This window comes from Taurulus bubalis, assembly GCF_910589615.1.
Source record: "Taurulus bubalis genome assembly, chromosome: 6".
Classification (NCBI taxonomy): domain Eukaryota; kingdom Metazoa; phylum Chordata; class Actinopteri; order Perciformes; family Cottidae; genus Taurulus; species Taurulus bubalis.
This window is the reverse complement of record NC_136594.1, coordinates 25,183,588-25,208,802: the sequence shown is the minus strand read 5'-3', so window position 1 is coordinate 25,208,802 and position 25,215 is coordinate 25,183,588. Positions and strand designations below refer to the sequence as shown.

Sequence of the window (25,215 nt, the reverse complement as noted above, 5' to 3'; positions counted from 1 at the left end):
CTGAAAGCCAGTTCGCTAAGTACATTTTTGGCTCTGAGAGACTCACACAAACTGCTTTTTTTCTCTCCTTTTTTCTCATTGCACGGACGCTTCCTTTTGCCTCTTGCATTTGGAAACATTGTGCTTCGTTTTGGTCGGAAATGGCCCACGGGGTCCAAAGTTAGATGGCTACAATATTAATCAGGCGAACTGAAGCCGTAAAACACGGCGAGCAAAGTGTTCCCCCCGAGGACGGCGCAGATGAGGGACATTGGTTCCAGATGAAAGGAAGATCATGTGGTGGAGGGGAGGCAGAGGGAGGAGCCGAGTTGTTTTATAATCTAGCGATATGAAGCCAGAGACGGCAAATCTGTTTTCCCCCCTTCAAAGCGCGTTGTAATTGCTGCGTAAAGCTCCCTTTCTCATAATGGAACACATTAGCATAGAAGCACGAACACGGTGTTATGAGTGCGAATAAAGCGAGTTACAAACTATTTTGGGGCGCAGGGGACGTTCTTTCTGTTCATTTGCCTCCAAACTAATTCTCCTTTCTCTCTCTTAATGCGTCTTGTTAAACTGCAATTACTCACCAGATGTTTCGACGCATCCGTCTTTGCCCGACGCCGCCAGAGAGAGCGTTGAGAGGAATGTGTCGGAGATTGCATCAGGGCTCACGACACCCCTGACCTATTTATGATTTAAGAGCCGCGGCGAGAGAACCTTCCCCTCCGCCCCGGCGTCTTTCATCTCCCGCTCGCACGATCTGACTCGCCCACCCTGTGTGTGTGTGTGTGTGTGTGTGTGTGTGTGTCGCCGTGTGTTGATTTGATTAGGAGACGGTGACGCCAAGTCGTATTCAGAGTGTGAAAGAGCGGAGGCGAGTGCGACTGCGTGACTGAAAACGGCATTCCTGTACATCAAGTTGCCACGTATTTAAAAAAAAAAGTCTGCTCTCTTCTCTTGCAGAACAACGACCCTTTGACCCTCGGTTACCATGGCTACCCCTCTCATAGTCAGGTAAGGACTCGCACTCCATGTTTTCTAATATTCCACCACCCTCTTTTATTCCTCCTCTGATCCGTCTCTCCTATTCATAAAGCATTATTTATGGCGCTCTGAACCACAAGGTGGGGGTGTAGATTCTAATCAGTCGTGTAGAAGACGACGGGCCTCCACACCCTTCACTCCCAGCTTCCCTCCCACCGCTTTCCTCTCCGTTCTCTCCGATCAGCATTATCATTCACCATCTTTTGAGCTTTTAAATCCAACTTATTCTTTGTTTTTCTCCTCCAAACAAAAGCTAATGCATCTTTTAAAGGAACCGTCTGTTTTGTGTGTGACTGCAAGGCCGCAGTCTGTTTACCCGTGTTTGTATTAGCCTGCTGATTGTGTTATTAGACGGTTCAGTTTATGTGGTTAATCCTTAGATCATCCTCCGCTCATCCACTCATCCTCTGATGCTCGGCCCTTAATCCCCTCATCCCTCGCTCTCCGCGATGCCCAGCAACCTCTGGCTTCTTATCTGCACTTCATCTGTTTTTTTGTTTTCTACTTTATTTATTTATTTATTTATTTCACCACGAGGTGATGCGGCTTTGAGCCGCTTCCTCGCTAATGATGAAGATCGCAGAATGATCCTGAAGGCCAAAGTGTTCCTCTTGTGTTTGGGCGTGAAGAAGTCTGTCAAGTGCGGCTTCAGGGACTCGGAGGTGTAAACCGGCCTCTGACCAGGATTTTTCTTTTAAAAGGTCATACAGTAGAGGGAAGAAAACAATGCCGGGCAGCGGAGGCTCCCCCAACACCGAGGTGCTAAACTGTCAACAGCAGTGTGAGAGTGATGCGATCAAAGGGAGGAGCCTGGAGAGCAGCAGTGTGAGGGGATATGAAACTTTTCTCTTTAAAAAAATATATCTAATAAAGTAATGTTTTGGGGGCGTTGTATATAAATATTGCGGTGAGTTGCAAAAAATAAGACAATTTTCCACCTCATATTTAACCCAGATATAGCCACCTTCTATTATTAAAATGTAATTATTTGCAATCTATGATTTTCCTCTCGAGATTTTCCTTGTCTCCCAGGAAACGGCGCTTGCGTGTGTCGGATGCCGCGCTGAAGGCAAACACTGTGTGAATGTTCAGTATAACCCTATTTGGAGGACACTGTGGGTTTATGTATTTTTCTTTAAAAAACCCAATGTGACGCGATGGATCCTCTCTGTGTTCCCCTCTGTTGCCGTTCTGACGGAGCGGCTCCTCCAGGCATGTCTTCCTGTCCCCAGTGGTCCACGCACGTGTCATTAAATGTGTCTGAGAAACGTATCGGGCTCTTACGCCGCTAAATGCTCCTCTCCACCATGATCGACACATGCTTACTGTCTCTGTCTGCGGTTTGGTGCCGGGAAAGTAGTGAAGTGTTTTTTCTTTTCTTTTACTGAAAACGGCTGTCTTATGCTGATTTAAAAAAAAGGGTTGATGGGTGTGGTGAGAAGAAACAATGAGCTGAAAGATGCTGAAACGCTAAAGCCCATTGTTAACCATTTTGAATACAAAGAATATTGATTGGTGCACAGTGGTGTACGGTTGGTATAACAGGAAGTGGACGTAGTAGTCACCCATTAGTTTAGACTGTCTGGTTTTTTAATCCTCGAGTTTGGTCATTTGGTCGTCGCCATCTTGGCTTTTTGAAACCAGTGAAATATTTGGAATGTGGAGAAGTGAGTTAAAGACGCTGTTTACGTCTCTGGTAGCGGCAGTAATCTGTCAATCACAGTAGTCCCGCCCTAAAGCATGCTCTGCTTGCTCTGCGTCTATTTGACTCTAAATGGCCATAATTTACTACATGAACATCACGCTGTATTGAAGAAGTATTGAAACTAGAGATTGAGACATAAACTCATGTTTACGATGAGGTAATAAATCGAGAGTAGTCATTTTCTCATAGACTTCTATACAATCTGACTTATTTTTGCAACCAGAGAAGTCGCCCCCTGCTGGCCAGTAGAGAGATTGCACGTTTAAGACTCTTCCGCATTGGCTTCACAGGAGGTTGCCGCCTGGTGACGATGGGCCCCAGTTCAACTATTAGGATTATGATATATTATGGTTCTTGTGCACGATAGTTACCAGTCAAGCACCCACTCCCTTGCGTCCCTGTTGGTGCAGCTTCAAGGGTCCTGCCTGTAATGTGGCTGCATTGAGACTGGAGCAGAGCTGGGAGGGTTAGGACAACGTCTTCAGGTCCAACGTAGTCCGGGTGCCTTCTACAGGAAAGTGAGTTGGCCGCTCGTTCAAACACGAGACAAACATGTAAATTGCCAGCACGTTTATGTAACATGGTGCATCTCTGAGAGATGGCTAGAGAGAGAGAGAGAGGAGAGAGTATTCACTTCCTCTCCCAGTGGTGCCAGCAGCCCCAGTTAACTCACCTACATGGAGAAAGAGAACAGAAGAAGAGAGAGAGTGGAGGGAGGGACTGCGACATGAGAGGGAAGCAGAGGGGAGGGGAAAGTTTGCAGGTGTGACAGAGGCAGAGAAGTAGGGAGGGAGGGAGGTGGGGGTGCGTCAGGCTATCTGGGTGAGAGAGGAGGAGGGAGAGATAGAGAGGGAGAGGAGGAGGCGGACTGGAGAAGAGACAGAAGAGATGAGCAGGCAAGGGCACAGCAGCAAAACAGAAGGCTGGGGGTAGAGGGAAAGGAAGGAGCGAGTGGGAGAGGGAAAGAAAAGAGTGAGTGGGAGAGAGAGAGAGAGAGAGAGACGCAGAGAGCGAGAGGAAGGGAAAGAAAGAAAGCAAGCAAGCGAGGGAGAGTGACAGGGACAGAGGCCAGCATAGGAGGAGGGAGGAGGAGGAGGAGGAGGAGAGAGGGGGGATTGGCATGGCAGACAGAGAGCGAGCGGGGGCAGAGAGAGGGAGATTTTGAATCCGTGAGACAGACGAGAGAGACTGAGCTGGTGAGGTGACACGGGATCGGGGAGAGAGAGAGAGAGAGAGGAGCGACGACGGTCTCGAGTTGTAGCACGGAATACGATGATGGGGCTGTACTATCCTACCGTGTTGTCGGTGAGTGTTTATCTCTCTCCTCTGTTCTTCTTTTTTTATTTTTATAAATGTCCTCCTCCGTTGTGCTCGTCCGCTGCATCTCTTTTTGCCGCGGCCCGGCTCCACTGTACGCGGAGCGCAGGCAGCGCTGTCGCCGAGCATGAAATGTTAATTAACTGCGAACAGATGAGGACTCTTCTTGACCCCCTTTTTTTTTTATTTATTTTTTGCTGGAGTGGTCCAGTCTAGCGCCGGGGACTCTGTGTGCTCCCTGGTTGCTGCGAGGGAGACGAACAGTGGAAAGCGCCGTAGAGATGAGATCGCTGTACGGTTATGATCCGTCGCGGCGGAAACGCTCGCGCGGTGGCGTGCTACTCTCCTGCCCGGAGGGCGAGGAGCGCATGCAATCTGAACATCAAGCGATTCTGCCAGCGCCAGAAACGGCGCTCTGCCATGTATTATGTATGCTCAGAAGATTCATTCAGTGCAGCGTGTTGGTGTGCTCAGCGGGATGTAGCAGTATGCTGTTTCTGCGGTAAACTCTCTTCGGAGTGGAAACAGTGAAGGAAGAGGGAGGGGAGGGGAGGGAGTCTTTCTCCTTTATTGCCTCTGCAGCTGTCTCAGTACGTCGCTCAAGCCCCATGAGCGAAAAGGACAGGTGTACACACACACACACACACACACACATACACACAGAACAGTTGTCTCCTTCCTGTTCTTTATCTTCCTCCCCTTCTGCATACTCTCCTATTCCGCTAGCAACACCTCCTCACTGTAATTTCTGTGTCACACATTTCTCACACACAGAAGCACACAGTGGGCCGCGAAGTTGTTGTCTCGCTCATATCGTTACGTTTCGTTCGGCGTGAGTCAGTCCCTCCAGCGTGTGCGCCTCTCGTTTTCAGCAGTACCTTGGATTCCTGCTCTCTTTACTGTTTGACCTCGTTCCCCCCCTTCCTCCTCCTCTCGCTCTCCCCGGGGCCCTGGCAGCTGTTATCTCAATGTTTCCCCGTCTAAGAGCCCCCCTGGAAGAGGGGGATGGGCCGGGAAAAGAGTGAGAATGGGGAGCGGGAGAATAGAGACATTGATTTATTTTTTAAGGTGACGGCAGAGGTTGGCGGGGAAGCCCGTGGATGAGGAAGCTGAAATAATGCGGAGATGGGCAAAACAAGGAGTTGGAAGGGATGGAGAGCAACAATATGAGGTCAACTGGAGAGAGCTGGTTTGCTCTGTGACGCAATTTCTGTCGAGCTGACTTTGCAGTTACGCGTGTGCGTGCGTGTTTAAGTGTGTGCTGCCTTCTGACGGCGGTTATTTAGAGAGTTTGGTGCTCCATGGTGCAAAAGACTGAAATATTTTCTCAAGCCCCACCTAAGCGTGTGCCCTAAGGCGAGGGAGAGACTCCTACCTGCTGCAAAACTACACACACACACACACACACACACACACACACACACACTGCCACGCTTTCATAAACTGTAAACGGGTCATGCGGTTTCAATCCCCTCCCCCTCACCCAACCTCCTGCACCTCCCACCATCCACAAATCTTGTTATTGATTCTTTCGCAGGGTTAACAATGATGGTCGGTAAATGATCCCAATGAGCCGTGTTGCCGTGGCAACTTGCATGAGTCATTCATTTTGTATCGGATTGTTAAATGCTTCGTGGAGTGAGGAAAATGTCGACGGGAGAGCCATGTGAGGTAAACACCTTTTTTGTTTTGTTTTGCACTATGCTTCTGGGGGAAGAGAGGAAAAACACAACAAAAATAATGCTTATGAAATTGTCCAAACCCTTGGAGCTGCTGTAACGGCCGTGTCTTCCTTCGCAGACATTTGCATCTCTAATGGCTCTCCAAAAAGAAAAAAGCGCTCGCTGCGAGGCATCTGCGCCGAATTTCAAAAGAACCTTCCCCTTTTGAAGCGGCGAGAGAGAGAGAGAGAGAGAGAGAGAGAGGGGTTGCCCTCGCCGGCTCTTTGGCCGGCACGCTTTGTGTACGTTCTCCAAACCGCCGCTCCACAGCCGGACGAGTGCTTTATTGTCACAGAGCATCGCGGCTCGAGCTCCAAAACGGGACCAACTCGTTTTCGAGGGCCTTTATTGTATTGGAAGAAGCTGGTTCCATGTTGGGTAAACACGCGCTCCGTTCCCTTGCGTCTGTGTGCTCACCTGCACGCGTGTTTGTTTTGGGTCGGCGTGTGGCCTTCCTGATGAGCAATAGATGCGGACCAATAATGTCATCATCTTCTTTTGTTTAGTTTTTTAAATATTTACTTCATAAAAATGCTGCCGAGCAGATCGTTGACACAGCGTGTGGAGGGAGGACAGCCAGTGATGCTGCGAGAACCCCTGCGCACATGTATGTTGAAGGGGAGGGGGTCTCGCAGAAAATGTTTCTGAGTCACGTGACACCCTAGAAGGAAAAGGACGGGGAGGGGTTTGCTTGACAAGCAGACACGCTACCCTATAAGGAGATGGAGGAGAGTGTAGGAGGAGGAGCCCAGGCATCAGCGATATCTTGTTGCTATGAAGCAAAATGGGCTTGATTGATATGCGTGGTGGGGGGGGGGGGGGTTGCGAGAGTCCCGTCTGGATTTTATGAAGCGTAAAGAGGAAAAGCACACAGCAGAGAAAGAGAGAGTGGGAGGAAAGGGAGAACGTCAGCAAGAGAAGAGCAAAGAGGGGGGGAGGAGGAAGAGCGATGGAGGAGGGGATGATTAACAAGAGGGTGTCTCCTGGCTCATCGGTATGCCACAGGCTCGCCGTAAACGCTTCCCCAGCTGTTCGCAGCTCGGGTAGCATCAGCACGGAGTCGGAAGCCAAGATCTGAGCCGAGCACAACTTCCCCATTTAATGTGATTTATCGAGCCAAAATGTGAGCTGTCGCTAAACCGCATGAATCACATTCTCCAGCATCAAGTTTGCCGATTCAGGCTACAGACCAAATGTGCCGCAGGGCCCCCGAGAAAGTAAGCTACCGAAATGTCATTATTCGAGTGAAATGACCCGGTGTTGCCCCAGTTAGCTCTTAGCCATGTTCCTCTCCTCCTCCTCCTGTAGCCGGGTGAGACTGCTGCAGACGAGCACATTTTATAACATGTCTCCTCAGACACACTTGCTGATGCTAACTGACCCGAAAGTAAGCCTGCTACAGCTACCGCTCTGAGTCACTGGCTTTGCCTGGCCAACGCACACACTTACACAACCCTTGATGCCTTCCGCAGGGGAGCGGAAGCACACACACACACACACACACACACGCACGCACACAAGCGCGCCGACATGCACACGACGTGTACACAAACGCAACGTTCACACAAAAAACCCGAGTGCTGGCCCAAATGCTCGGCCTCCAGTTCGTCTGTCCACAGGGCTTCACTTTTCTTCAGCTTTGACCAGGAATGCCCCCTTTGTCTCCCTCCTCTCATCCCGCCATCCATGTGCATTTTACTCAGCAGAAGCTTTTATCCTGATGCGAAAGCACAAAGGCCACTCGCAGTCAGCAAAAAAAGAAAGAAAGAAAAAAGCCTCAGAACTTGACGGTTTTGAGAGAGCGAAAAAAAACAAAAATAAAACCAAGCAGCACGCTATTCTTGTAGATACCGGAGCTGTTGACACGGTGCATCAGGTAGAGAGAGCGGGGCTGTGGAGATGCGGCTAAAATGGATCTCCTCTGAAAAAGGCCGGTCGTCAAACACAAATATACAAGGTTGTTTTTGGCTCGTGTTCCTGCTTCTATTTTGGTCGGGCGAAAAAGGAACAGGAGCAGCAACAGCCGGGGTTGTCCATTCCCCTGCTAGGCTGTAGTCTGTTTCTGAGGGATGCTGTGATGGAGGGGGTCATGATCCCATCGGAGGTGTAGACTCAGGGAGCAGTACACAGTGTTGCAGCCGCTATATATATATATATATATATATATATATATATATATATATATATATATGTATATGTGTGTGTGTGTGTGTGTGTCTCGAGTCCTAAGCGTGCAGTATTTAAAATACAAGTCACTATCACTCTGAGTTGCATCACAGCTTGCCAAGTCCAAGACTGACTCATCAGTAGATGAGTGAGGTGTGTCGTGAGTCAACGATGTTGGGACTCGAGTACGGCGACACTGGAGCCGTGATGAGCATTCTGATGCAGAGCAGGAGGGTAGTTTTCCCAACAAATGTCACCAACAGGTACAATGTTTTTTCTCTCTTTTTGGGTGTGTGTAGTCGGTAATATATTCTGCACCAATCTCTTATTACAGGGGGAGGGGTGGGGGGGTTTCTCCGTCTTTTGCTCATTGTTCCAGACTCCCATAGAGGAAGAAAATCCCTTTTGCAGCAAGTAGCACAGAAAATACACCGTAGCATCAGATTGGAAAAACTAGACCAAAGCGTCATGCTGGTGCTTTTGTGAGACGGCACTTCAGCTGCCAGTGAACTGCTGGTCGGGACGATCAAAACGCTTCAGAACCCGCCGCCCCAAAGCAGGATTAAAGAGAGCGGTGTCCTCAACTCGACAACCGAGAACGACTTCAGGGAGAGGCTTTTTTGGAAAATCTGCATCGTCACCCCCCATGTTAAAACGAGACCTGAGCTCAGCGCTAACGCCAGCATGCTAACGTAGTCACAGCGACAATGCTAACATGCTAATGTTTACTGCGTATGCGATGATGCTGTTAGCCGTTAGTCGTTGTGCTAATTGGCACAAACCACAAAGTGAATTTGAAAGTTAAATGTCATTATCATGAAATATCATGGTACACTAATGTCTGTCTGTCTGTCTTTCTTTCTTTCTTTACCCATTTCACCACTTGACCCCACCCCGGCTGATCAACTTTCCCTCGGTTTCAGGTTCCCTTATTTCTCTTCGTCAGCCGGGTATAATGGTTCGCTCCGCCCGCCATCTCTCGCCTTTTACCGCCACGCCAATGCGGTCGATCCAGAGCCGGGGCTGACGCAAGGCGACGCCAACCGCTGTGTCATTTAGCACATAATGTGTTTTGTCGCCCGCAGTTAAAAGCCCCCATTCTGCTCTCCTCTTCTTCTCTTTTTTTCTGTCTCTCTCTCTCAAATGTAATGAATTCAGGATGTCTCATCAGAGGATTTCAGCTCGTGTTCACATTATTACCATCAGTGATGTAGCGGTGATACTGAGAGGAAATTCTTCGCATATGAACCGTTTTTTTTTTTTTTTAAAGCTTTTGTTAATTAATGGAGCAGAGAATTGCAACTGCTTTTAACTGAAAATGCTTTAACAAGGATGGAGTAATCTATGGAAACGCCTTGTAAATCCATATCTATCCAATACAATGCTGTTAAATGAACATTGTCTTTGCACAAAACTAGATTTCGATCTATAGTTACTGCAAAACGATCACAGGGCACAGTGACAGTCTGTGTGAACAATGAGCAAACCAAGGTGAGACGTGAAGGATGTTCTCCCTTCTCGAAAAATATTAATTTGGGACGCTTGTGGATGAGATTGGAAGAGGTTCATACAGCTGCAGGGTTTCAGAGGAGCGGACACAGCTGCCATTTCAAAAGGAAATAATGTGAAAGAAGTTCGAAAAAGAGAGTTGTGGCTCGAGTGCGAGGCACTGAAGATGGAGGACGCGGCTTCTGATCCGGCCGAGGTGGAAACTCTTCACCTGGCGGGAGAGCGGCGGCAGTTTGGGTTCTGAGAGGAGGACGTGTGCAGCGGCAGATTAATGATGAACCCACACTTGCTGTATGTTATCCGGGAGAGGGGGGGGGGGTGACGGGATCGCTCGGCACAATTACTGAAATCACAGAGGCGCTGCAGCCGTGAAAGGTTGAGTTCAAAGCATCTTGATGCGGTTTTCCTTCGCTCCGACATCGGAAGGAAAAAGTCCCTCAGGTGAAGTAGTTTCTGATGGAGCGCAGCAGGGGAGCTTTTAAACTTAAAGCACGGACCTGAAGGATGTTACAAAATGCAATTACTATCTTCCGACATTTGTTATTACAATACATGTCCAGGTAAAGCAAAACATTTATGTTTTGAATTTGTCACACCTCAGAAAAATGTGTTCTTAAGCACTGCGCATTCATGGAGAAAAACAAACATAGAATAGTGTTTTTAAAACTAGGTTTCAAACAAATCAGTGCTCCCTGCTCTGATGCCCTTAAGGGAGGGAAGGGTGAGCATAGCACGGCTTCCCTCGACCAAAACCAGCCTCTCTCTGATTCGTCCACGGCCGAAGTAAAAAGCTCAAGGCCGAGAGATTCAGGATGAACGGATGCGCGTTTGCAGGAAATAAATAATGAAGTCAACGTCCATCGCACATGTCCTCGCCCCAAGGGCTATATGTTAAAATCTGTCTGACCTCTTTACCCGTGAAAAAGCGCACCGCTGTAACGGTTGACTTATTCTCCGTCCGACTGAGACGCCGACTCGGTGCGGCTCGGCCCGCGACCGCTCTCTCTCGTCACGGTACCGACGTGATCCGTGTCGACCGCGCGCTTCACCCCGGTTTGTCACTGAGGCGAGGGGGCCAGCTACCCTGTCACAGGTGTGACGCCGAGAAAGGTCAAAAGCTGGGAGACAGATGGCACACACACACACACACACACACGTATACCCTCCCACGCACTTTTAACACTCCCAAAGGGACAGAAATCTATTGTGCAACTCAGATGGGCATCGCCGCAGCCTCTCTCTCGCTCGCCCCACACACACACACACACACACACACGATAAGTCAATGTAGCCAAGCAGATGTCTAGCAAGCATGGCGTCTCTTTAGTGGTGAGACCCATTTATTCTGATACACAGAAGAGCAAGACGGAGAATATTACTTTTACTAATTGGTTGTTATTATTATATCTGCCTGTCTCTGCTGCTATACTATTACCACTTCTGCTGTTAATAATAATGGAAATAATAATGATTTAAAGTAGGAGGCGAACAAGAAGAGGGAGACTAAGAATACGGAGAAAGAACAAGAGCCATTGTTTAGCCATATATATCTATATAGATATTATGTAATACTTTTATATTATAATCTTCTATTTACATTTTTTTTTATTTTCTGAATCAGTTGTTCCGTTCTAGTTCTCTTCTATTTTCTAGGTATCAAACCGTTCAAACGCCAGGGCCAACGATGGAAACAAGTCGAGGACTTAATCATTCTGTCCCGTCAAAGTCCGATTTGATGTATTTTTTATTTATATTATTAATATATTTTAAGCCATGCTCTCACAGCATGGAGTATCATACGAAGGTGAGTTTTAACAAGACGGTTCAGAAAGCCCTCCCTCTCATCCTCCTCCTCCGTTTTGCATTTGGCATTCGGCTCAGTTTGCTCCACTCAGATGATAAACACGACCAACATTACACCGGCCAAACATTAGCATGTTAGCGTGCTGGTTAGCAGGAGTGGGGGGGCGCTTGGCTCTGAAAGCAGCGGAGCGGCGTGGCTGTAGCCGCAGCTATTAATACATCCGTGCTGCTACAGTCTGATCGAGCATCCAGTGTCGTTATTCGCCGAGTTATAAAAAGATCTGAAAGACAGCGATTGTTTGGTTTATCTTCTGGAGCGACGGATGAGAGGCAGGGCCATGCTTCCAACATCACTCATCACCTTTTATCATCCCATGCCCCCCCCTCTTCTTCTCTCCCGTCCCTTCGCGCTCTAACTGTTACCATTTAGGGTATCCATGCCCCACTGCCAACACCGAGGAATGTGTGTTGTGTTATTGCCTTGTGTCGCGTTTGTGTGTGTGTGTGTGTGGGAGCCTGTATTGTTCTCCTACGCACTCGGTGCTGCTTTTATTCCTTTTTCTCTTTCTTCATTCTGGGGGGGGGTAATAATAATGTTCACCAAATACTTGGGCATACTTCCTTACTAACAGTTGGTCTTTGTGTGAGCGTTGAGTTGTGTGTGTGGGTGTCTGCGTGTCAAAGGTGTTTTTTGTGCACGGAGGCGTTTGTGAGTGTGTGTGCAGGCGTTAGACACTCGCCATTGTACAGCGAGGAGTTTGGAGGCATCTGACCCTCAATAATAGATGTGGCTGCAGTGAATATTTAATGGGTGGAGAGCCGGGGGGGGGCGTGGATACTTATACACACACATTTACACACACACACACACAGACACGTACATGCAGGGAAATGGAAATTTAATATCCACGTCCGTATTACTTTTTAGACCGAAGCTCTTGGAGAAGTGGTGTCTGTGCAGTCGGGTGATGCTCTCGGTAAAAGGTACTGTGGACGTTAGCCAGTGGGCTACTTTAGCTTTCACTCTGTCCTCACCTCTCTCTCTCTCCCTCTCGTCCAAACAGGGCTCTCAGGATAGTGCTGGCGGTCAGGAGGGACTCGTTCCTCCACCTTTCGCCTCATTCCCGCCGCCTCCGCCGCCGCCCCCCCAGAACGGCCTGGCCCTGGACTACGGGGGCAGCCTGTACGCGGCGGGAGCCGTCCAGGGCCCCGTGGAGGCCGGAGGAGTGGCGAACAGCGTCGCCAACGTCGTCAGTGTCCAGGTGAGTGCCCCGCTGCTTCCTCTCAGGTCTATGGCTCAAAGAGAGAAAGAGAGAGCAATGCACGTTACAGATTAAGAAATAACAGTAAATCAATGGGATGCACCAATCTGACTTCTCATGATACAAACTCTGAACTGTGAAAATCAGTTGACTGAACTTGACTGAATCACTGAACTCTACCAATTACAGAGTCGATACCATTCTCCCTTTTCAAGTAAAAAAAAAAAATCTACAACCTCTCTTATGTGTAAAGTAACATATTCTTAAAGATGGACATAATCACAAATTCAAAACATTCGAACCCAAGACTGGTTCTGGCCCGTTTGAACTGCTAGCTTAGCATTAGCTTAGAGAGGCTGAAGCAAACGTTGGACAGGGACAGAATAGTGGATGTGTGAATTACTGCTGGTACTCAGAACTATTTGTTGGCACGTATGTTTTCACATACAAGGAATTTATCTTGGCGGGTGGTGCATGACATTAAACAATAAACAGACTAGTAGTAACATTTCTACTGCTGTAATATTTATATATCCACTACTTCGCTTTGTCCACAGGACTGACGGTCGATTGCTGTATTTATACTTAGCTGAAGCTAATAACGTCCAATCCAACGGTGCGTGAGGGCTGTAATGTTTAGTTTCTATTGAAACGTCTCTCTGTCCATTCAACTGTATTGTGTTATGGTTCTGGTGACAGGCATCATCCACCCCACCTATATAATTAAGGGAAGGCTGATAATAGAAACCCACACACGTTTACTCTCTTTCCAGCTTGGACAAGCGTAATCTGTAAGCCTTTACTTTGGATTCTGGGAAAGGATGCTCCTAGACAAAATGATTCGATCAATGAATAATTGTTTCCTGTGTAATAAAACTCTGCCTCCTCTTTTCCCAGCAGGTGGACGGGTCCTCTCAGATCGACGGTCCGTCAGTGGTCGGCTCAGGAGGCGTCGGCGGCGGAGGGAGCATTGGGGATGACTCGGACAAGGGGACCCCCAAACGCCTCCACGTGTCCAACATCCCCTTCCGCTTCAGAGACCCTGACCTACGGCAAATGTTTGGGGTATGCAGACCGCAGGAACACAATAGGCGTCATCACATAACAGTAACCAAGAAAAGTAGCTTTGGATTAAAAGCATGTCGTTATTCAAATAATCAAAGGAGCGCTGCGGCGACGTCGGCACCGTGTCGATTGCTTTTGGCGGTTTGTGTCCCGTCCTCGAAAAGAGATTTCATAAGAATATCAGGCTCAGCCATATCTGTAGATAAAAGGAATCTATTTGTTTGTAAGATTTGACTGAAAAACCAAACCTTGACCAGACGCATGTTCATCTTGTAGAAAGATGACTCGAGCAATAGGTGTAAAAAAAAAAAAAAAAAAAATCTGGCCTCCGATCAGCTTTTTTTTTTTTGCGAGAGGAATGCGTCTAAAATGTGGTGCAGAGAAAAGAGCAGAGGCAAGGAAGACATGGTGGAAGGAAGAAGAAAAAAAAGCCCATGATGCACTGGCTGGCTGCCAGCTCTTCATGCTTGAACAGTGCTGACACCCTGTGGTGAGATGCAGCACAAGACTTACATGCGTCTTCATTTTCCTTTTCAGCAATATGGCAAAATCCTCGACGTGGAGATCATTTTCAACGAGAGGGGGTCCAAGGTACGAAGAACGGGAACGACGCAGTATCTTGAATAATTGTTGTGCAAAAACGAGCTCAGCAAAAAAAGCTCACCATCCATTTTCAACCTTCTCTTGCTCTCTCCCTCCCTCTTCTTCTTCCTTCACATTTCCCCCGGCTCCTCTCAGGGCTTTGGTTTTGTAACATTCGAGACGAGCGCGGATGCGGAGCTGGCCCGAGGGAAGCTTCACGGCACGCTGGTGGAAGGCCGGAAAATCGAGGTAACTCCCAACCCTTGCCCCCACCCCTCTTTTTTCTTCTTTTTTTAAATTTTTTTTTTTTTTATAGAAACGCCGACCATTTTCTCCTCTGTTTCCCCTTCCATGTCCGACAATGAGAATGAGTTTGTTCTGGTCGTCTCTCGAAGGGTTTTCCGGGTGGATGTATGTGTTTGACTCTAACCCCTCTGGCTTCACTACAGCATGGTGCAGCGGGGCCCCGCACACAGACGTCTCCTCTGGCGGCACTTCCTGTCGATGTTTATGCTGTTGTTGTTGTTGTTTTTGTGGATGTTGTTGTGGGCTGTCCATTGCACCTTGATCTTAACGCTGTGTGGTTTGCAAAGCATGCTGTGTGGAGCGGCTACGCAAACAGGCATGGCCACACGACGCGGTCGATATCCGCTTATGTCACAGCATGTAGGATCTTTTCTCTTCGATTTTTATTTTTTTGGTTTTCCTGCACCTTTTTTCATGACCATCATCACTTCTTCCATGATCATGATGAGTGGCCATCTTTGGTTTATGGTTGTGTTAATGACTGGAAGGGCAGTTAATAGCCTTGGTTGTTTTTCCTGTGCTTGCCGGTGTCTGAGAGGCTACTGTATGTTGCATGGATGGGTCATGAGGTCAGATATCGTCGAGGAGATTTTACACGGGTGCCTCTGGGTAGCAGGTGTGATGCGTTAACCGACTGATGCATGATGGGGTTTTCAGGGGCCAGTTTGAGTCTTGAAATGAGTCTGCCGTGAGAAGTGTGCCATTTCTGATGCTTCATAAATAGGTGTAAATTCAGGCGTGCAAGATAAAAAAAAAATGTTTACACACACGGTTGCATCCACCACTCCTGGGGAATACAAATTTAAAAAAAAGATCTCATGGAAGTGCATTTTGCTGTGACATCTTTTTTTATTTCATTTATTCGTTAGCATGAGCTCGGTTTTCAGTTGCAACTGGCCTTTTGGAGAATCAGATGCACCATGCTTTTCGCCATTTTGCTCTGGCTCCTGATTTTTTTAAATGTTATAAATCACGCTTTCTTTTGACTCGCTACTAAAGCTCCTCTGCATGCATATTCTCGAATGTCTTGCACTCCTCTCTGTCTCTGTGTGGGTGTGCAGGACTAAAAAAACATGGAGGGCGGAGAGGGAATAAACACGAGGAGTACGCAATAGATAGCTGTCGTTCCCTCTCCTTCCTTCCTTCCTTCCTTATTATTTATTGGTTCTCCTCCATCTCTCTTCACTCTCTTTTCACCAGGCCAGTCTGTCTGTCTCTCCCAGTTTGTGTGTCTCCATGTGCACCTGCATCTCTGCTGTCCACCCACCATCTCTGTCTGTTTCCCTGTGATGTAGTCGCATAAACATTGGAGGTTAAGTTTGATTTTGAGTGATTTATTTAGTCAGTTATTTGAATATATAACACGGGTAGTCCCCCTCCTCCCTCCCAAGGCCGATTTATTTTTATTTCTGACATTCTCTGTTTTCATTTGTTTGCCCCATTATCAACTTCTATGATCTGTGTCTGTAGTGGTATTTCTTTCTATTTTTTTGTTTGTTTATTTTAACCAGTAGAGGTGAGAATGTTGTCAAATGGCCGATACTTGCAGCTGACTGTTGACACATGACCTGTTGCATCACTTCCTCTCTACCACATGGTTGGGGGTTGCTTTTCATTACCTCGTTTTTTTTGTTTTTGTTTTTATTTTGTTTACTTATTTGGTTCATCATTTCTTTATTACATATATTTTTCTCTATTTCCCTGATGATTTTTGTATGTTGTTGTTGTTGTCAGTCTCCACGGTAACTGCTCGCGTGTCCTCACGCCGTTTCCCTGGCAACGGTAAGTTGTGTACACATGGCATCATCTTTGAATGACCCCTCCCCACCCCATCTGTCAAAATAGTGAAATAAAATGCACCCAACACCCAAAATGAGAGGGACTCCTTTACTGGAGGGAGCCCGCTTGATTGGATGAATGAATGAATGAACGACAGAACCCAATTGGCTAATCCTGTGATTGATCGGGGAGGTGGTGAATGAAACGATTTAGCGAGATTAGCCATTGATCGCATGGCGGTATAACGGCCACCTGCATTACTGAATGTACTGCATCTATCTGCAAGTGCAACGACTTTGACTACCACTTCTTAAGCATTCATTCCAATCACCTTCTCTAACTGCATTCAGCATTTAATTCCAGAGCCGTATCCTGCATGATTTACTCTTCTTTCTCGTCACCTGTGCGACGCAATATAGTAAATCTATGTCATCTCTCCGTGTCGTGTCGGCCAGCGGCTGCATTTCCTTCTTGCACCTTAGCGGGACAGCATGCCGACGCATGAGTGCTCTGTTAGCGTTGCCGGAGAGAAGATTCTAGTTGTCTGTGTGTCCCGCAGTACTTGACCCTCACTCTCTGTACCACTTTGTAGACTGCAGACCGTTGTAGAGGTACGGGCAGCTTTGACTTACATTCATATTTAAGATAGAAATGTGCAGGAATAGTGGATGCAAGCTTATTCTACTTCAAAGTGAAGCTACTCTTCATATATATATATATATATACACACACACACACACACACTTTTAGAATTTGAGTTTTTTTATAATAAAAAAAAAAAAGCTGCCACAAATTAATTGGTTGACCCCACTAGAGCAAACGTAAGAATCCGTGCAGCTTTTTCTTGGTCCTGATGCCCGTAACGAGGTGTCCTTGTTTTACTTTCTGATCAGTTTGGTTCTGGATGGTGTGTGTGTGTGTGTGTGTGTGTGTGTGTGTGTGTGTGTGTGTGTGTGTGTTGGTGGTCTGTGTGCTTCGAGGTCTCTCTGGTGTGCGACACTGATCTGGAATGCCTGGCAGTGTTTCACAACCATGGTTTGATTTTTATTTTCATTTTACTTTTTGTTTTGTTTTTTGTTTTGAGGAATGATATTTGCATCCCCCATCCTCTCTGTCTTTATCTAGACCTCTCTCTCTCTCTCTCTTTCTCTCTCTCTCTCTGTAGTCGTTCTCTCGCTCCATTCATCCATTGTTGCTCTTGTACAGTTAGACCCAATGTAGACAAACGGTCAGATGTATATTTTGTTTGTGTGTATCGCATCTTGTCGTTTGTTCATTAGAAGAATTGCACATTTGAATGGATTGTTCACTCTCACTCTTTCTCCTCCACATCATGTTTGTGTGTTTCTGTGTCTTCATGTGGACTGGCTCCTCCTCCTGCATCCCTCTATATTTCTGTCTTTTCTCTGGCGTTCGCTCTCCCTCCCTCCCTCCCTCCTCTTTTTTCTGTATGGTGTGTATTGGATCGGGAGGGCTGCCGAACCTTTTTTTTGATTGGTCTCTTGCTGCATCTGATGCTTGCTGATTGGCTCGTTTGGCTCACCTCTGGTGATGTGATGCGCTCTTGACTGGCTGCGTGTAATCTGTGTATGAACTCCTTGATTGATGTTTTTTTTGCATTGTGTTCAACAGATGAATCTGCCGCTTAATTCACCTTCTTTTTCCCTCTTATTTTTTTTTGTGGAAAAAGGTAGCACTAAACTGGTCTTGGATTTCTTTTTGAATGCTTTCGTTCTGAAATATTTTGTGTTTTTTTTTCTTTGTTCTGTGTGCCAATGGTTGCATTGTTTGTGTCCGAAACTGCCTGACTTACTCACCAGGATCCTCGTTTTCAATGTCTCTCTCCTTCAAAAGAAGCGCATGCATCAAATACCATCGCTGCTCATCAACAGAATTAACCTCCGTCATAAGTAAACGACTGTTTCACGTGTAATGACACCTCACACTTCAAGTTCAATACGACAACTCTGATCACCACGTACAGAGTATCTCCCTCAGAATACATTCAGATAAAACAGTTTAGATCCTGCATCATTTTGATAATTCCTCAATGCTTGTTTTTCTGTTAAACTGCGTCGACTCGGCCTCTGACCTCTTCTTCTGGTGTCCAGGTGAATAACGCCACCGCTAGAGTGATGACGAACAAGAAGATGACCACCCCTTACTCTAACGGAGAGGGCCTCGCAGCGCTGCCATACGGTAAAGCGCCTTCAGCTTCACAACAGATCCCATCTATTTATTCTATTTCTTTTTTTGGCATTGGTCTCTTTTGTTCTGCATTTTAACCAAAAGGGGGCGGCAACTAATCAATTGACCTGTCGATAATTTTCTCGAATTGGTCACAAAACGATGACGATCATAACGACGACGTCGTCAAATCACAACTCATTTAGTTACTGTCATGGAGGAGCAAAGAAACCAGAAAAAAATATACACGTTTAAGGAACTGGATGTTTTTCCTGAAAGAATTACTCAAACAGATTAATCGTTCAAATCAAAACTGATCGATTAATCGTTACAGCGCTAATATCCCACAAAGCAAAAGCCTCAGTAACTATTTTGAAAGTAGAAAACATCATATATATATATATATATATATATATATATATATATATATATATATATATATATATATATATATATATATATATATATATATATATATTACACACACACACACCCTCTCTTGAACAGCAAAGATCACTCTGCAGGGATGCAGAAATCCTAAAATACGTGCCCGCTTCTGTCACATATTGATTTAAATGTACTTTTTATTTCCCTGTTGGTCGCCTGCAGCTGGATGGAAGTTGAGTCCCATGGTTGGCGCCATGTACAGCCCCGAGCTCTATACAGGTACGAGCACAAAGATTTAGCTCTCGCACTGATTAGCCCCGTTGTGTTGGCGACAGGATGCACAGATAATGTTTTTATCCTGAAGGCACTTCAGCCGATCTCTCCCACCTTCTCCGTCTCTCAGTACCGGGGTTCCCGTACCCGGCGGCAGCGGCGGCGGCGGCCTCCACCGCCGCCTCCTTTCGAGGCGCTCACCTCCGGGGCCGAGCCCGACCCGTCTACAGCGCCGTCAGGGCCGCTGTGCCACAAGCCGCCATCCCTACCTACCCGGGGTAAACACACACACACACACACACACACACACACACACACACACACACACACACACACATAGAAACACATGACGCTAGCAAACTGCTCTTAAAACTCGACATAATGTCTGTCTTCTTAAATGCATGCCTTCACTTGGTCAACAATAATACTTTATAATTGTGCATGCGGTGTGATTGAATATAGTATATAAATAGTATAGTAGTATCACTCTAAAGACAAAGAGGTGGTATTTTGTCTTGCATGTTGCACGGTGTGTAATAATCTCACTCTTTCTTTTTTTCTCTCTTTCACAATCGGTTTGGCACCGTTCTGTCCCTCTCTGTCTCTCTCTCTCTCTCTCTCTCTCTCTCTCTCTCTCTCTCTCTCTCTCTCTCTCTACCCCTATCACTCTTTGTTTGCTGTTTCCTGCAATGCCCACACGGTGGCGCATCACACCATTTTTTTGTTTGTTTGTTTGTTTGGACTTTCCACCACTGCTCCTCTCTTGCTCTCTCTCCCTCTCCCTCCTTTACCCTCCTCTCTCCTCTCTCTCCTTTACCTTCCTTTCTCCTCTCCTTTACCTTCCTTTCCTTTCTCCTCTCTCTCTACTTTACCTTCCCTTCCTTTCTCCTCTCTCCCTCCTTTACCTTCCTCTCTCCTCTCTCTCCTTTACCTTCCTTTCCTTTCTCCTCTCTCCCTCCTTTACCTTCCTTTCTCCTCTCTCTCCTTTACCTTCCTTTCTCCTCTCTCCTTTACCTTCCTTCTTTTTCTCGCCTCTCTCTCAGTGTGATGGCCTATCAGGATGGTTTTTACGGTGCAGCTGATCTCTATGTAAGTATGCCTCTCTGCCCTCTGCTGCCTCACTCCTCACTTACATCCCCTCTTGCCTGTGGGTTTTAAAGTGTCGCAGCACGGACTAAACCCAAAGAGACGTGTACTTTTGGGTGTTTGATGTTCCCTTGGACTTAATCCTAAATTAACTTTTTATTTGAAATGGTTTTATTACAAATATATTGACCTCATCTTTTGTATTCCTGTACAATCTCAACTGAAATGTCTTTTCAATGATGCATACAGACATAATAGGATCTCACACACACACACACTTTCATCAGTGTTCATTCACGAGTACACTCCTCTCGGGTTTGTCTCTGTGCATTTGTGAGTTAAGTTTGTACCAATGTGATTATGAGTGTGTGTGTGTGTGTGTATGTGTGTGTGCAGGCGAGTGTGACCAGGTTGACAATAGCTGTTTCTGTTCTCTCTGTAGACTAGTGTTTCAGGACATTAGTGGCAGATTGCCCCAGGTAGGGTTTACACACTCTGTGTGAGAGCCAGTGTGCATCCTCCTCGTCTCCAATGACTGCGTGCTGCTAGACATTATTGACCATCTGAGATTGAAACGCCTTCTGTCTTCTTCTACTAACTCACTGGATTCTGACATGGGTGGAGTTGCGGAAGGGGGAGAAGAGAATTAAGTTGAAATCTGACTTTGCGAAGCATGCCAGACATGAAAATGTCCACTCTCAAATGATCTACAGGAAGGGGGGATTAGGCGCAGTATTGCAGGTCAATACTTGAACAGTGGGCCAATTTCTTTTTACCCAAACCTGCACTTGTGGTTAAGTTTTCAAGTCTATTCTAAGATGCATTCGGTCTTATTTTGGCCTCGTCCCTAGGCGACACCCCACAGCAAGAATTCATCTGTGAATTTAGGACCTTTCACTATGGCGAGATGCATTAAAACACATTTTATTGTATTATTTGACATCTTCATCACACACACTTTTATCCCAAAATCAGAAAACACGTAAAGAGAACCGTGATAGCTGAGATAAAAAAAGGACATGCCCCTTATTTAATTTATTCACACAAACATATGGATGTCTATGTGTCGGCGAGCTGCATTGCCATGACTTGAAATACAAACAGGATGCGAACTAAATAAGACAATACAAAATAAAACCTTGAGCATGTTCTCAGTAGTCAGAGGGATGTAGGACAGTTTCCATCAGCAGTTAATTCCGACCCCTTCCAGGAATCTCCCTATCTGTCTCACCTGTGGCATGCTAACTGAATCAATGTCGGCATGCAGACATATTGACAAGGCTGACTCCTCCCCCAGTCCCTCCTACTTCCTCCCCCTTTTTCTTCTCCGTCTATTTTTATGTCACCCTTAATTGCACTTCTTCCTCAGTCGATAATTAAACACTTTTTTGTCATCTGGCATTCTTATTATTTACTACATCTTCTTTCCCTGCTCTGTGACTCTTCCTCTTCCTCACCTATTTTCTACATCTCTGCCTCTCTCTCTCTCTCTCTCTCTCTCTCTCTCTCTCTCTCTCTCTCTCTCTCTCTCTCTCTCTCTCTCTCTCTCTCTCTCTCTCTCTCTCTCTCTCTCTTTCTCTCTCTCTCCTCCTCACCCCTATACACCATCTTACTCCTTCCTAAACCCCTCCCCCCACCCCGTCCAGCCTCCCTCCCATAGCGGCAGCTGTGTGGTCCTGAATGCGGGGACTTGGTCGTGACTGATCCTTTAGGGTAGAATGCAGCGGTGTTTGTTTTGTTTTGTTTTCATAGGGATGTTTGGCCTAATCCGCTGTGCGTTCTGAGTTTGGGGAAAGCATGCAGTGTCTGTCAGTGATTGGCCGCTGGCCACGTGAGCGTTTACGTGGGTGTGTGCGCGCGTGTGCCCTTTTTTTTTTTTTTTTTATCCGACTGGCTGACTGTCTTCTTTCACCCGTAGTTTTTTTGTTTTTGTTTGGTCCATCAGCTGTTCATCCAAACATAAATAATGACACAATCATCTTGCCACCTCTTCCCCTTTCTTTAACAGTGTTTTTGGTAGGGGAACCGGGGTGGGGCACAGTTATCGGTATGAACTCTCTCTCTCTCTCCCTCCCTCCATATCCAACGCACAGTGGGGGGGGAGGGAATAAAAAAAGCACTTTTATGTTGCACGGGGGAACGCTTGCAAACAGCAAAACACATGTTGTATTTTGCGTGTTGGTCATGGAGGGAGAGACCCACACAGAGCCTGAGCTACATCCTTGTGAATGCCGTACTGCACCAGATTAGCCAGTTTTGCTGACTGTCTGCTTGTTAATCTTTCGCTCTCTTCTCAGCAGTGTGTTGCTCACAATGTAACCCTTTTTAGATTAACCACTTGTCTGTCTGTGTAGAGGAAATGCAGCTAACCCTTTTAACACTGATCTCCTCTTGTCTCTCCCTTCGTCGTATTCATCTTTCTCCTCCCCCTTACTCCCAACTCCCGTCGTGGCATCGTCACAGGGCGGCTATGCAGCGTATCGTTACGCCCAGCCGACTGCGGTAGCGACTCCCGCGGCGGCGGCGGCAGCGGCAGCTTACAGTGACAGGTGAGCAGTGAAGCCTCCTCTGGCCAGGAGTTAGTCCGCTACAGCACATTCAGCCAAATTCCATCATCATGTATGATGATGTTTTTTTGTTTGTTTTCTATGTAGCTACGGACGAGTTTACACGGCAGACCCCTACCACGCTGCGCTCAACCCGGCCGCCTACGGCGTCGGAGCCATGGTAAGTCCCTGAGGCCCGTACGTTGTCAAACATTCAAAGGATGAGGCGAGTGCTATTCTATGTGTTTCTTATTGTCTGCAATTTCCAAGAAAGAGCAAAACCATCAACGTGTTAGTCCGTCCCTCAATACTTTTATAACGGTCCTCTTCTGCCCGTGGAACTCCTCCAGTTCATGCTTAAGAAAAAGATATTTAAAAACTGGTCACCAATAGTTTGTTGAACCAAAGAAAACCGCTGAGCGCTGCAGAGTTGAGAACACGTCCTTCAAAAGGGAAAGAAAATAGGATATTCTTTAGAAGAGTTATTATGTTTTTAGTGCATTCTGTGTTCAGGATCATTGTTTGGGAACGTGTTGCATTGAGACACTAAATTAACTTGTTTTGAGACTGTTTATATTTATTATAACACAGTGAATATGGAGCCAGGTAGTATTCCAGCAGAGAAAAAAAACAGACGAACAGTGGGAGCGAGAAGAGGTTAAGATGGGCGTGACCTGGGCAGTTTTTGGGAGATATAATAAATAAATAAAAAATCAGGGTTCGGTTTCAGTCTTTTTAAGGAATTTGTTGACGATAAGAGAAGCGTAGAAAGTGAACAGACAGTAATGACTAATGTCATTTTTAAAGAGCTTTATTCACTAGATGTTTTTATCTTTTGTCGTTCCACAGGCCACACTGTACAGAGGAGGCTACAGTAGATTTGCCCCTTACTAAAGACACTACATTTCCCAGGAGCTCCCCTCTTCCATTGAATTTCTCTGAAAGAGCTCCCTCTGTTGTCGTGGAGGAGGACTGCACCCAGTTTTAAAGTGTGGAGTCGACTCAACAAAGATATTTCAGATCCCTCCCCAGAGCAGTCCCACGTTTTCGTATATACGCTACTACAGAAATAGAGGAATGCTGTATTAAAGACTGACAGATGGCCTTTACAGTAAAAAATAAAATAAAGAAGAAAAAAAAAGACTTAAAATGGCCACCTTCCCTATTGCACGGCTGTATTATAGTCCCCTCTTCTTAATCCCTCGGCACTCAGCAGCACAAGACTCGTGATGGAGCCCAGATGTTCTTCCAAAGGCTGTGTGTGGATAACTGACATTTTAAACAGCTGTCAACCGTGTGCGAGGAAAAAAAAAAGAGCTGAGTTCTGTGTGTCCTGCACACACTCACCATTTGAAGGAAGAAGGGAGGGAATCAAAAGTGTCCATGTGGCGTCGGAGCGTAGGAAGCAGGAGGCGAAGAAGCTAAACAACAACATTCTGGACCAGAACGACGAGTCACCGATGATAAAAAATAAAATAATCAACCACTGATGGGATTTTTGTGATCCCACCTTAATGTGGGCGGATAGTCATGAGGCTTTCCGTGGAGGATGTGTGACGGCGTGCGACGCGACAGGAATCCCGTCCGAAAGCTGAAGGGAGGGAGGGTTATTAGAGCTGTTCCTTACCTCAAGTTTTCTTAGTGTGTGGAAATGGTGAACCTTTAAACTTTAAAATTGTTATGATATGCAAAGAAATTAGTTTAGAGAAAAAAAGTTACCAAATTATTATTATTGTAATTATTCTTATTCTAATAAAAAAACATTTAATTTTGTTTGACTCGGCAGCCGCCGCTGTCCCGGGTCAGCAGATCAACAGAGAACCTCGGGGTTAACGTCCGACAATGAGCATCTGTTTTTAACACCTTGTGGACTATATGACACAACTACAGTCTCACTACACTGTGTGCAGCCGCCACGACAACACTATGGACAGACACACACTACTACATTGTCGTCTTGAATTGGTTTTATTTTTTAGCTTTTAGATCCAAACATCATCCACCCACAACCCTGGGGTTCTAGTATTTGTTGATCTTTTTAATGTAGAGATTTATTATTTGGATCCCCCCCCCCTCGTCCCCCCCAATGCTCCACCTTTTCTAGAGCAGAGTCCAACATTGAACGAGTCTTCCTGAAACATACTTTAGTCGGTAAATGTGTTGGAGGCGCTGCCAGCCAGCGCCTCACTGAGCAAGAGAGAGATTCTGTCTGAGTTAATAGAAAATATTTAAATGCAAAACACCTTACTATTGTGCATATTTCTATACCGTTGTATTCTATATTTCCAGAACGTGGCTTTTTTGTGTGTTTTTTTTTTTTTGGGCTTTTGGTTTTTGTTCCAAAGATTTGTAGAAAGCACATTTTTCTGCCGTATGTATAAATATGTTATCTTTGTTATTGTTATGATCATAATCCTATGGCTGTCTTTATTTACTTAATTTTCACTTTGTTTGTCTTTTTTTAATATATATATATATATATATATATATATATA

The 25,215-nt window shown here is 46.2% G+C and overlaps 1 protein-coding gene across 1 annotated transcript in view; it reads left to right on the top strand.

The window, feature by feature from the left end:
* The window catches only part of rbfox2 (RNA binding fox-1 homolog 2), a gene marked incomplete at its 5' end in the record, with an annotated part of 29,894 nt that extends 4,897 nt beyond the window's left edge, over positions 1-24,997 (top strand). The window contains 12 exons of the mRNA XM_079220061.1: positions 946-996; positions 12,312-12,509; positions 13,410-13,574; positions 14,112-14,165; positions 14,313-14,405; positions 18,353-18,440; positions 19,038-19,094; positions 19,219-19,366; positions 20,132-20,177; positions 22,638-22,723; positions 22,829-22,901; positions 23,570-24,997. Of these exons, the coding sequence (XP_079076187.1) occupies positions 946-996; positions 12,312-12,509; positions 13,410-13,574; positions 14,112-14,165; positions 14,313-14,405; positions 18,353-18,440; positions 19,038-19,094; positions 19,219-19,366; positions 20,132-20,177; positions 22,638-22,723; positions 22,829-22,901; positions 23,570-23,614 (1,104 nt within the window). The 3' untranslated portion in view covers positions 23,615-24,997. The remainder of the gene's footprint in view (positions 1-945; positions 997-12,311; positions 12,510-13,409; positions 13,575-14,111; positions 14,166-14,312; positions 14,406-18,352; positions 18,441-19,037; positions 19,095-19,218; positions 19,367-20,131; positions 20,178-22,637; positions 22,724-22,828; positions 22,902-23,569) is intronic.
* Positions 24,998-25,215: the final 218 nt, after the last annotated feature.